Below are 14,107 nucleotides of genomic sequence, written 5' to 3'. Positions count from 1 at the left end.
TCTCTCTCTGTCGAAAAAACAAAATTTTCAAAGGCACATCAAATATTTTCTTTTAATATTTTTAAAATATCCTAGTCTATATCATGTCCGTATTCATCCAGATCATTACATTTAAATTTTTTAAATCGATCTTGCCTGTTTGCCAGAATCTTGTTGACCATGACACCTTTACTGGGTGACAATAAATAACCCGGACAAACAATTTTGATCATAACTTTTTAAGGAACTGTATCTGAGAAAAAATGCAGATACACAACTATTAAATAGCTATTGTGTTATCATATATTCAGCCGGTTTTGAAGTGGCTTCCTTGGGCTGCGATGCAGAGCCCTAAACGTTTCTGGAAATTTAGCGCAATGGGCCACAGGTCTTCTTCCGATAATCGATCCCATTCTTGGAGCAATGATTGCTTCAGCGCCTCCAAACTTATTTGGCGTTTAGCACATGCCCTGGACGCCAAATAGACCACACACTGTAGTCCATCGGATTAAGATCTGGCGAGTAAGGTGGCCATTCACTGGATATGATAAAGTCAGAAAAATTGGCTTTGCACCAGTCCTGAGTCAATTTGGCTGTTGAAACATCCACTCCGTATCACCGAAGTGCTGCTGGGCCCAAGGAAGCACAATAGTTTCCAAAATGTCCCGGCGGTACGCTTCCTGATTGATTTTGACCCCTTGATCGATGAAAATAAGGGGTGTTTTGCCGGTGGCGCATATTCCTCCCCAAACCATTAAGGACTGCTCACATTGACGGCGCTCGATTATTGCAGAGGTACCTGGAGCTTCAGCCGACCAGCTTCCGTCATTTTGGTGATTGTGCGCCTGTTCGATGGTGAATATCTTCTCGTCCGTGAAGGGAATACGGGGGATTAAGTTCATTTTTTGCAATCAACCGAATAGTTTCTCGATTCACTCCGATTTTACGGGCTATTTTTCTGACCAAGACTCTGCAATTCCGAGTGATCCTCTTTTTCACGATCTGGCGAATTCTGGAAGTTTTAGCGGCGCATGGTCTGCCTCGTCCGGGACGGTCACCTTCATGGTCAAGCTCATTAAATCGCCGGATAGCGTCAGATACCGTTTGTTTAGGTATGCCAAGCAAACGAACAATGTCGCATTGGTGATTTCCTTGTTGAAACAGTTTTAAAATTGCACAACGATTGTTAGACATCCCGAAACAAATATCAAATTGATGGAAATCACAAAAATGTAAATATATTTGTTTTAGAAAAGTACAAGCTATCTATAAATGCATTTATTTAAGGGCTATAATCGATTTATAATCGATTGCTTCAAAATTTGGCCGGGTTATTTATTGTCACCCTGTATTTATTTATTTTTTAGTTTAGTATTTTGGAACTCTGTATCTCAAAAATTGTATAATATATTAACTTCAAACAAGTAAGGAAGCTAACTTCGGCACGCCTATGTTTGTATACCCTTGCAGATTGGTTTTCATATTTATATCAAAAATTATAATGCCGAAAACAGACACTAAACAGAGTTTCATAACATTTTACCTATACTTATTATGTTTACAGTTTGACAGTTACAGTTACACATTCCCAGCTTTACATTTTCTCTGTGGATCGCTTCTATGGCAGCTATATGATCGGACAACTATGTCCGATTTTCATAATATTGTTACCAAAATTCAACCCGTCGTATGGAGGGGAGGCCAGTACCCATGACACTCAGGGTGCTGCAGCTCAACCTCCATAAGAGCAAGGTCGCGTCGGCGGAACTCCTCATAGCCATGGAGCAAGGATCCGCCGACATAGATTTGGTCCAGGAGCCATGAATCGCCTCAGGCAATGCCATCGCCGGACTGAAGTCCGCAAATTATAATTTGCTCCATCCACCAACGGTTAGCAGGAATAGAACCGCCGTACTTGTACGGAAGGGTCTACAGGCTAACCTTATGTCTCACTACAGCTCTGATGACCTGGCCGTGGTGATGCTAGAGAGCGGGAAAAAGCGCCTTTTGGTAGCTTCCTGCTACATGGCACACGACAGAACGGCCCCACCAGAAGAACTCATGAGCTTGGTAGAAGCCAGCCCGAAGGACCAGCAACTGCTCGTGGGTGCAGACGCCAACGCGCACCACTGCGTATGGGGGAGCCCCGACATAAACGACATAAACCTGAGTATAGCAAACGTGGGGGAGGAACACACCTATGTAGGTCCCACTTCCTCAAACGTGCTAGATCTTACTCTGGTAAGGGGACAAGGTACTTTGGTATCTGAATGGAGAGTCCTTGAGAGACCGTCCTTCTCAGATCATAAGTACATACGGTTCCAATACACATTCGAACACTCTCCAAAACAATCAGTCTTCAGGAACCCCCGGACTACTAACTGGGGAAAGTTCAAGGAGACTAGTGCGACACGGCTCGCGATCTCTCCCGGCATACTAGAATCCGCGGAAGACATTGAAAAGTCTCTAAAGATCCTCTCCAAAGAACTGCTAGATGCGTACCACGCTCATGCCCTATATCGGACACGAGAAAGAGGACCAGGCCACCCTGGTGGAATATGGACCTTTCACTCCGACGCAACAAACTTAAAGAATTCTTCAAAATCGCCAAGCAGGCGAAAGATGACACCATCAATGAGGAATACAAAGTCCTACTTAGGAACTACAAGAAGGAAATACGCAAGGCGCAGAGAAACTCATGGAGAAACTTCTGCTCCAATATAGAGACTGCCCCGGAAACAGCTAGACTCTGGAAGCTGCTATCGAAGCAGCCAACCATACAGAGTCAGCTCAAACGCAACGACGGACAATGGACTGAGAGCAGCGAAGAGGCCCTAACAGCACTAATGCACGCGCATTTCCCAGGATGCACTGAGGTACCCGATGCAAATAAGCACCAGGACCTAGCAACTGGAGTAGAGCATCTCCCAAAAGGTTTAATATCCTCTGGTAGAATCCACTGGGCTATAGACTCCTTTGCGAGGATAAAAGCACCAGGGCCAGATGGAATATTCCCAGCCATGCTGCAGGTGACCAAGGAGGTGATCACCCCATGGCTTTACGCAATATCCCTATCCAATGGCGGACCTCTCGGATTGTCTTCCTGCCCAAAGCAGGAAAGTGCAGCCACGTGAGCCCCAAGGATTACAGACCGTTAAGCCTCACCTCATTCCTACTTAAAACGCTGGAAAAGCTGCTGGACCTATACATCAGGAACGATGTAGGGAGACAACTGTCGACCAACCAGCACGCCTACACCAAGGGGAAATCAGTGGAGACGGCACTACATTCGTTGGTAGCCACCATTGAGAGAGCCCTAAACAATAAGGAGTATGCACTTGGAGTGTTCGTGGACACTCGGTGTCCCAATCTTTGACACCGCAGACTTATAAAAAACTGCCCAGGGTCAAAAAATGCCCGGATTACCAGCTGAAATTGATAATGCGTTACAGCTGTTCGAATCGCATCGGAAAATGTACTTGTCTATATAGAAGGTCGTAAATGTGAAGGAGGAAAAATTTAATTTTCGTGCGCCAGAGACATCTCATTGTTTAAGATAAGTATCTCGGTCGAAGTCTGATTACTTCTGGCACTTTATAGTGGTAAGACGTGGCACCTGCCCTTCCCAAACCTAACCAGTTCCCTCCAATATTTCTATCAGAATAATAGAAGCTTACGCAGCAAGCTACGGAATTGTATTCTGATAGTTTTTGTTTCGCTTACTAAGACCCGGTTAAAGCCGGGCAGCATTTGTTAGAGTAAGTACATTATTTATAGATTTGACCATCTTTCTCAGAGAGGAGGTGCCGTGTCGTTGACTCCAACGACATTTCCGAATTAGTTCTTATTGAGGAACTTACAGATGAATTTATCTGTGTTAAATTATAATTTCCAGTTAGCTTATTCTATTTAAATTGTTCTTACGTCCTCTATCTGCTGAAGAGCCTATTCATGGGAAACACCGTTTTGAGTTAATAGAGTAAAAGGACTTTAAAGGTTTTAATATAAAATGCTCTATCCAATTACTTCAGTGTCACATCTGGCGTTCCACAACGTAGCCACCACGGCACAAGGAAATTTACATTGTTTATCAATGACCTTCCGTGTGTTATAACGAACTTTAGAGTATTTATATACGATTACGGCGTTATCCAACGCTTGTAGCATAAGGACAGCTCTTCCCAGTAAGATTTACAAACGGATCTTAATAGCTTTAATTGCAAACTTATGACAGTTTCACTTGTCACTTCCCAGTTTGCCACCTACGAGTATATGCTTAAGAGTCCATTCTGATTAGTTTTGTAAACAAAAAATCTTTTCTTTTTTTGATAGATACAAGTGTCTAGAATATCATACTATTCGAATGCGAATCAAGATACGTAATATTTGAAGAGTTATGAGCCTCCGAGCAGGCAGCAGGCCTTTAGGCTAAGCTAATGTTAGTACCAAAACGACTGTCAAATATATGCAACAGGCGCTCCAATGTCCAATGTAATTTTTTCGACCCCCAATTTCTGCATTTCCTTTTACGTTGTGGAGTATTTTCCACTGGATCCTTTTTTTATACAGCGGCGCTAAAAGCGGTAATTTAATGTTCTCTTATTCAACGCTTGGGTGAAGGTAAGGTCGGTTTCTCATCGAAATCAAGAAAGAAAAAAAACCTTGGGTTCAGACTTTTTTTATGTGGGCTAGTTACGACTTAAAACATATCTTGTTTGGGAAAATTTCTTAAATGTTTTGAAGACTCATTTAACGTACAGAAAACGAATATTTAATTATTTATATTAATAATATTTTTTTCTTTTATTTTAGGTATAACTTCAGCAATAATACGAGGCATATGTAAAGTAATTGCAACCACTATAACCAAATACAAGGATTTCCAATCTCAACGAATAGTTCGAGACCTCATAGTTGATCTCTTAAGCGTTCATCATGATTTAACCATAGAACATTTGCTAAACGTCTTTAAAGCCATTTTATTCAAAGAGTTTGCAGGTGTGTCACCTCAAAAGACTTGCAAGTCGGCTCTTATAGTCTTGGGATGGATTTGTATCATAGAAAAGTCAGCAAATCGCGATTCTAATATCTACAAGACAGAAAAAAAAAGGCTAATTGAATATCAATCATTATTATTCCAAATAACTTTGCTATCTTCATACCAACGAATTAAAGATGCAAGAACTAAAATATTATATGAATTATGGGAGAATAAAACGATTTTTAATGAAACCTTGGACACAATATTTCAAATGGAAGCTACGACCAACATTACTATTATTTTAATGACTATGGTTCAGTTTGAGTTAAAAAACGATCAGTCATTAATTTTAAAGAAATATACGGAAAAGCTATCAGAATACTTCGTCAAGAGTATGGTTTCATGCAAATATAAACCGGATAAGGCTTTAATTAAGGCATGTCGTCCTTTATTGGAATCGCTTACCGAATCTGAATTTGATTCATTTATATATCCCCCTTTGCAAAGGTCAATTTTACGCAGTCCCGAAAATACTCTTGAAAGTATTGGGCTAATATTTGACATGGTTAATTTTGACTGCAGCCCCTATGCCCAGAAAATGGGATCCGTGCTAATAAAAAATTTATACAGTAACGCGGATACAGCACGGCGGGAGTCACTTGAATCATTAAAACTGATATCTATGAAATGCTCTGATTGGATTATAATAAAGGAGTTATTAGAGCATATTTTTTCAGTGTTAAACGGCTCTGATGGAAAAATAAATGTTATTGAATATCGTCTAAATATAATACAGGTAACTAAATAAATACAATTTTCGTAGAATTTGTTACAGAAAAAAATTGAAAACGATTGATTCATTAGATTTTGGGTTATCGTGTAAACCGACTTTCAAAAAGGCTCTTTTCAGTAGAACTCTTTAAACTTCTCTTTACTTACTCTTACTCTTACTCTTACTCTTTACTCATACATTGAACACCAACGAGTTCCGATCACCTAAGCATAACTTATTTAATTTTCGATGTAAAACTTTGACAAACCATTCTTAAGATATTCGACATTAATAATAACACTAGAGAATGGTGACCGCAGCTTTGCTTGGGGTGGATGTAGATATATTTATTTGGCGTGTAGATATATCCGTATATTTGGCGGATAGGTTTGTAAATCAGTATATCGCCTGTCTCTCTCTCCCTCTACCTCTTTCTCTCTCTATCTCTCCCTCTCCCTCTCTCTCTCCCTCTCTCTCTCTCTCTCTCCCTCTCCATCTTTACTATATTTTCTGTCTCCCTCTCTCTTCCTCTTTCTAGATATATCCGTATATTTGGCGGATAGGTTTGTAAATCAGTATATCGCCTGTCTCTCTCTCCCTCTACCTCTTTCTCTCTCTATCTCTCCCTCTCCCTGTCTCTCTCCCTCTCTCTCTCTCCCTCTCCCTCTTTCTCTCTCTCTCCCTCTCCCTCTTTCTCTCTCTCTCTCTCTGTCCCTCTTTTTCTCTCTCTCTCTCTCTCCCTCTCTCTCCCTCTTCCTCTCCCTCTTTCTCTCTGTCTCTCTCTCCCTCTTTCTCTCTCTCCATCTTTTCCTCTTTCTCTCTCTCTCCCTCTCCCTCTTTCTCTCTCTCTCCCTCTTTCTCTTTCTCTCCCTCTTTCTCTTTCTCTCCCTCTTTCTCTTTCTCTCCCTCTTTCTCTTTCTCTCCCTCTTTCTCTCTCTCTTCTTCTTTCTCTCTCTGTCCCTCTTTCTCTCTCTGTCCCTCTTTCTCTCCTTCTCTGTCCCTTTTTCTCTCTCTCTCTGTCCCTCTTTTTCTCTCTCTCTCTCTCTCCCTCTTTCTCTCCCTCTTTCTCCCTCTTTCTCTCTCCCCCTCTTTCTCTCTCCCCCTCTTTCTCTCTCCCCCTCTTTCTCTCTCCCCATTTCTCTCTGTCCCTCTTTCTCTCTCTCCCTCTTTCTCTCTCTCCCTCTTTCTCTCTCTCCCTCTTTCTCTCTCCCTCTTTCTCTCTCTCCCTCTTTCTCTCTCTCCCTCTTTCTCTCTCTCTCCCTCTTTCTCTTTCTCTCTCTCTTTCTCTTTCTCTCTCTCCCTCTTTATCTCTCCCTCTCCCTCTCCCTCTTTCTCTCTCTCTCTCTTTCTCTCTCTCTTTCTCTCTCTCTTTCTCTCTCTCTTTCTCTCTCTCTCCCTCTTTCTCTTTTTCTCTCCCTCTTTCTCTCTCCCTATCCCTCTTTCTCTCACTCCTTCTTTCTCTCTCCCTCTTCCTCTCTCTCTCTCCCTCTCCCTCTTTCTCTCTCCCTCTTTCTCTCTCTCTCTCTCTCTCTCTGTCTCTGTCTCTCTCTCTCTGTATCTTTGTCTCCATCTCTCTGTATCTTTGTCTCCATCTCTCTGTCTCTGTCTCTCTTTCTCTCCCTCGAAATGCTGATTTAATATTTTGAGCAACATGTGCCAATAAAAACCCGATCAAAACCATTTTGAATTGTTATTATATTTTGTGGAAATAAGAATAAATATTCATGCATATATCCAACGGATTTTTATAATATACTAAGACTTACTTAGAACAATGACCCAAAAGTATTTTGAATTTGTATGATCTACTGAACTAAGAACACATTCATCGAATTTACATATTTTATTTATGTTTTTTAAGTTTTTTATGGCCCACTGCACTATGGGCGATTTGTCGATTTTGGCAGCATAAAGTCTAAAAATAAAGCTAGAGACATAATTTTTTTTTTTTAAATGTTTGTTATATTTAACTCCAATTTCGGTTTTTTTTTTTTGACAATTGGGTCACTCCTTTTTTTCCGCATATGGGTAGGCCGCCAATAATAAGTGCATTTATGTAAGGGGGGGGGGTCTTTTTTTAATTTTTATATATTTTTAAATTAAGAAATAACGTTTTTTGACTTTCAAATTTCCTAAAAAATCACAAAAAAAAAACAAAAAAAAAACGCTTCCTGAATATCTCGGGACACTTATCCTTTAACGAATGAGGTATAATTTTTTTAGATCGGATGATCCTGTGGACTGTTAGGATGTACACCGCAAAACAACTCGGGAGATTCCCTATAACTTCTCTACCTCTAAATATTTTTCAATACAAAATTAAAATTGGTATTTAATTCATTAAGCAAACTTTAGCCGTTCCGCAACAATAATTTACAGCGCTTGCGTTACGAGTGTTGCCGTTCCAAATATCGGCAAGCAAGGGGGAAAACGGGGAAATGAGATTTTTACCAAATGAAAATAGACATTTAAGTTAGTAACTTGTCATTATTAGTTGCCTGCTCTGGCTTGCTCTTGATATAGAAATACTTCACGGAACACGATTACAATTGTTAAAATTTTAGTTCAAATACAACCAACAACACTGGACAAAAACAACACAAATATTTATGTACTTTTGCCATAACATACTTGATCTTTGTTTTCCATACTAAATATATATATTAAACTGCATAAAAACATACGCACACTAATCAATTGCAGAAGTAAAATTTTCGCGGTAACTTTTACAATCGAAAGCTGCTTGCTATCAGCTGACTTTAAGAGGCTGCCACATAAAGAGAGTTGCCACCCAGCAAAAAACAAAAATTTTTTTAAGCTTCCTGAAGTGTTTACTATTAATAAATAACAAGGTTTTTAATATTCTATCATACATTTTTTGACTTTATGCCACTTTTTTGGGAAAATCGCCCAATGTGCACTGAAAGAAACCCAACAAAACTTTTTTAAGTTAAAATAGTGTTTGTCGAAGTAAATAAATAAAATTAATTTTTATCTTTTGAATTATAATAATTTTCGTTAAAGTAAATACATAGTTAAATTTTGTGCGCCACACTGAAAAACCACAATCAAACTCTTGAATTATAATAATTTTGGTCACAATAAATAAATAGTTCAATGCTGTGCGTCACACTGGAAATAACCCACCCCAGCTCTTTTAAACTATATTAATTTTGCAAATTAAATAAATATTTTAAATTAGTGCGACACACTAAAAAAAAGCAACACAAACTCTTTTGAATTATAATCATTTTTGTCACCGTAATGCCCATATAATACACTAATGCAGTTTTCATTAATTAGCTACTTCATTAGAACCTTGAAAGAGACCACTATATGTGTAATTTTGTGTAATTTGGCTTGGATTTTGCTTGGATTATTTTGGTAATACGACTACGGTCACACCGACCGTAAAAGGTAAACAAAAAAAAACGGCCGCCATTCGCGGCCTATTACTATGAATTTCTGAATTCCTCGTCGAAGTATTCTTGCATAAATAAATGCAGAATCATTTAAATTTATGTTTTTAACCTATGATGCTTAAAATTTTTTTAATTATTACCAAACAAAAATTTTAATTCATTTTACACCGCAAGAACCTTGGCACCGCAAAACATATTATTTTTCCTAATTTTCTAATATTTTTTCAGTTCAAAATACCAGCGAAAATGATATAAAAATAAAATTCTCATTGTGAGACCATACTGTCAATGAGCTGGCTAATACATTTTTCAATTAAAATTTTCTTCATTAAACCCGTATTTTGTTATCTAGTATCTAGTATTTTTATGTAGATCTATCGATTGTCGCGGCAATGAAGTAGCTAATGCATTATTCTAATGCATTTGTGTAAAACGCTATAGCGCTGTCAAATCTTTAATGAAGTCTCTAATTAATGCGCCAGTGTCATGCCCGTATAAATAATAATTAACCCTTTCATGCCCACTGTTGCCTATAGGCAACATTGACTTTAAATTTAAATTTCGGTTACGATTCAAAATTTTTGTGAACTTTTTTTTATGGGGGATTCCCTTTATTAATGTTCTTTGATTTTTGGTAATTTTTGCGAATGCAGCTGCAGCGTGTGCTCAGTTATCACTAATTATTCGAAGCGACCACAGCTGCCGAAAAATTTTGCCAAAAAGTGTCCGTGAAAAAAGTGCGATTAACTAAAATTAGTGACAAATATTAAAAAATTAAGTACGTACACATCTTTAAAATAGGTAAGACTGTGATAAAAGTATAAAGATAGGCTTGAAAATTGTTTTATAAAGAGTGTGGATGGACAAATGTTGCCTATAGGCAACATTGCAGTAAGGACATACCAAAGGACTTAGAGTATCGAAAATCAAAATGAACGCTAATTGGGGCTCCTATTAATCATTTATGGCGTTAAATATTGTCTATGTGTTCCCAGTTTAATTTGGGCATGAAAGGGTTAAAACAACATTTTGCTTCCAGCTTTTCTTCTATTAGATTCTTTCTCCTTGTCTTTCTCTTTCTCTCCCGTTAAAATAAAAAAACACTAGCAACATAACAAAAAGAAATCAACTTTTATTTATTGTTATTATTTTGTTTGTCATTATTATAAAGCTGTTGTTAGATTTATTATTTTTTGCTGTTGTTTCTTCGGCTCAGGTAGTAGGTGGTTTCGGCTGCGGCTAAAGCTGTTGCGAAGTTTGTTTAAGGGGGGGGGGGGGGGGGGGGGGGGGGGGTAAGGTTAATTCGGTGCAAAAATAGCCACTTTTCAAAAAATTATTGTGGCGGAACGGCTAAAGTTAGCTTAATGAATTACCATATAATAACACAACATTTGAATAATTTTTGATAAATTTTGTATTGAAAAATATTTAGAGGTAGAGAAGTTATAGGGAATCTCCCGAGTCGCCTCCAAAAAAAGTTGTTTTGCGGTGTACATCCTAACAGTCCACAGGATCATCCGATTTAAAAAAATTATACCTCATTCGTTAAAGGATAAGTGTCCCGAGGTATTCAGGAAGCGTTTTTATACCCTTGCAACGCAGTGAAGGAGACGTTTCCGACCCTATAAAGTATATATATTCTTGATCAGCATCAACAGCCGAGTCGATCTAGCCATGTCCGTCTGTCCGTCCGTCTGTCCGTTTCTACGCAAACTAGTCCCTCAGTTTTAAAGCTATCTGAATGAAACTTTGCATTTAGTCTTCTATATACTCTTACTGCTATATATGTCGGAACGGGCCGGATCGGACGACTATGTCATATAGCTGCCATACAAAAGTTCGACAAGTTTTTAGAGAAAAAATTATAACTTGGCTGTTTTTCAATATTATTGCATCGTTTTTAATATATAGTCATTGTATATTATTCCAGAATTTTGGTAAAAATTTTATGAAAATCGGACCACTATATCTTATAGCTGCCATAGGAACGATCAGGAAATTAATCGAAAAAAATTATAACTTCGTTGTTTTTCAACGTATTTTAATCTACTTTGAGACATGAGCTTCTTATACATAGCTGCCATAGGAACGATAGGGAAAGTAATAGAAACATTTATAACTTCGTTGTTTTTCAACGTATTTTTATCTACTTTGAGAAATAAGCTTTTAGTATTATTTCAGAATTTTGGTAACCATATTATGAAAATCGGACAACTATATCATATAGTTGCCATAAAAGCGATCCGTAGATGTAGAGAAAATGTAAAGCTGGGAATGTAAAACTGTAACTGTCAAACTGTAAACATAATAAGTATAGATAAAATGTTATGAAACTCAGTTTAGTGTCTGTTTTTGGCATTATAATTTATAATATAAATATGAAAGCCAATCTGCAAGGGTATACAAACTTCGGCGTACCGAAGTTAGCTTCCTTTCTTGTTTTTTTTCGTTTTTTTTGTGATTTTTTAGGAAATTTGAAAGTCAAAAACCCGATTAAACCCGATTATTAAAAAAATATATAAAAATTAAAAATTAAAAAAAGGCCGAAGTGAATACCTGAGGAATTAGTTAAAGAATGTGTGTGCCAAATTTCAAATCTATCGGTCCAGTAGTTTTTCTGTAATCGTGTACACCGATTTGAAAAATTGAATTTTTCAGGAGAGCGCTTTAAACTTTGTGATTCTCATGCATTGAACACCAACCGACCTTCGTTCAACTCTGCATAACTTCGTCAACTTTCCCACGATCGATGTAAAACTTGGACACAATATTCTAAAGATGTTAAACTTTCAAAATAAAAAATAAAAAAAAATTAAATACCTTACCCCCCCCTTAAAAAAATTGGAAAGTACGGCAGAAGCATTTGTTGTTGCAGGTGTTGTAGTTGTTGCTGCTGATCTAGTTGTTGCTGCTGTTGTTGTTCCTGTGCAATTTGCCCGCTTGACGTTGATCCGCATTAAAAATTCATTTTGGCAATGAGATCGTCTGCCTTAATTATTCATAATTCCGTAGAGCAAGAAGGCCAGAGCGAGGCCGAAAGAGCAAGGTACGAAGAACCACAATAAGAGAAACCGAATAATAAATAAAGAGAAAGCGCATTTAACCTTGACGCGCATTTTTCTTCGGTTTGAAAAATTAAGAAATTACAGTTAAAACATTTGGGAAATTTTTTTAAAATGTTGTATTATCGTACTTACATTATCAATGAGTCTCAGCAAAAATCAAGAATCTCCTCCATAAATACAACCATAATTATTTAACAGAAAAAAGGGCATAAGACAACAGAAAAAAGGGCGTAAATGAATTCTTCAAAGAGTTAAATAAGTTAATACCTAATATATTCGTTTAATTGACAACTAACAAATCTACATAACTAACAAATGTGAATTGACGGAGTATTGACGGGGCACGGGCCCGTCCCTTTCCTCGTCGAATCCGCGACACTCGAAGAAGACATGTCTCGCATCCTCAGTTATACCGGATCCGCAATCCGGACAGCCCTCATCTGTGTCGTGGCCGAACCTCTTAAGGTAGCTACGGAAGCAGTGATGTCCGCTTAGCACCTGTGTTAGGTAGAAGTCTACCTGACCGTGCTTTCGATCGACCCAGGTTTCAATATTGGAGATCAGCCTCTGCGTCCATCGTCCTTTGGCCTGCCATGTTTCGTAGCCCTTTCTCCTGGCCGCGCTTTTCAGACCGCGCTGTGCAATGCTCCCTCAAAGGAACGGGGTGGCTAGCACCACCACTGCCTTGTCCGAAATCGTTCGGAAGGCGCTCGCAACACGGATGGCACATAGTCGATAGGTGGACTCTATCCCACTCATGTACGACTTCGTTTTCGCCGACCCCCTTTGAAACCCCCTTTCCACCTTGTTCCTGCGATCACGTCGACTTCCCTTTCCTAAAGCCGAAGTGGCTCTGAGAGAGGCCACCGGCACCCTCGATGGCGGCATTTAGCCTTGCTGCTATTACCTTCTCGAGAACCTTGCCAGTAGGCAGAAAGGAGGATAGCCTCCCCTGCGGTTTTCCCGCCTTGGCCAGTAACAAAAGCTTTTACCTCTTCCACCTCTCGTAAAAGGTACCCTCCGCGAGGCACTTCGATTACATGCTGGCGAACTCCTTCGGATGAAGCGCGATGGCCAGCATCAGTATCCTGGCCAGCATCAGTACCAATCTGTAGGCACCACCCCAGGGGTTGTTTTCCGCCTCATCGCAGAGACGCAGGAAGCAGTCCCCCTTCGCATCTCTGATTACCGTTTTTCGGCGACCCAAGTGGAGCCGCGTGCCCGGTCATTTGCCTCCAAGCGCGAAGGCAGCTGGTCTGGGTGTCAAGTCGCTCCACCGGAACATATGCTTCTGGTTATTCCGAAATGCCTCTCTTTACCGCATATTCTGGTCGCAGGTATGCTCCACCAGGGCTGCGACTCTATTCGCCGTCTCGGTAGCTCCACCCGCTGCCATACCATCCAGCGCGCCGGCGAATGCTTGGGTAGCGTGTCCGGTCAGTCCGCTTTGGTGGGTGATCCCACGAAGCACAGAATCGCTTTATGGTCGCTTCCAGCATTATGAGAGATTGCAGTGCTGGCAAAGGCAGGTCTATAATAAAGGCTGCTCGTGCTCTAGGAAAGGTGTGCCGCGCTTCGTCGTTCAGCAGCACGACGTCTGTCTAACGCCTCCAGCACCTCCAGCGTTGAAATCGCCTCAAATTATCACGTTGGAGCTCCCGCATACATCGCAGCTCAGGGCGACCACGATCCGGCAGAAAGCTCCCAGCGGAAGGCTTGGAGTCAGGTAGCGGCTATAGATACAATCCGCCCTCACGAATCCATCGGCAGCAAGAACGCTGGACATTGGCCGCTTCTTGTCTCCGCAGAGCCTAAGGACCACCTTGCCGGTAAGGTCCTTGGCCCACTCAGATCCCCCCTGCCTTATATGGTTCGCTGAGGATACGCA

General features: G+C 39.9%; 1 protein-coding gene across 2 annotated transcripts in view; it reads left to right on the top strand.

Moving 5' to 3' along the window:
* l(3)80Fj (lethal (3) 80Fj) overlaps positions 1–14,107 on the top strand; it is a 54,533-nt gene that overhangs the window by 24,927 nt on the left and 15,499 nt on the right. Inside the window, exon 3 of one of the 2 annotated variants that reach the window (XM_041776426.2) lies at positions 4,792–5,756. The exons of the other annotated variant lie outside the window; for it this stretch is intronic. Within the exon in view, the coding sequence (XP_041632360.2) occupies positions 4,792–5,756 (965 nt within the window). The remainder of the gene's footprint in view (positions 1–4,791; positions 5,757–14,107) is intronic. 2 annotated transcript variants of the gene reach the window in all.

This window comes from Drosophila kikkawai, chromosome 3L, assembly GCF_030179895.1.
Source record: "Drosophila kikkawai strain 14028-0561.14 chromosome 3L, DkikHiC1v2, whole genome shotgun sequence".
NCBI lineage: Eukaryota > Metazoa > Arthropoda > Insecta > Diptera > Drosophilidae > Drosophila > Drosophila kikkawai.
Note: the sequence above shows the minus strand (reverse complement) of the source record. Positions and strands in the feature narration are given on the sequence as shown.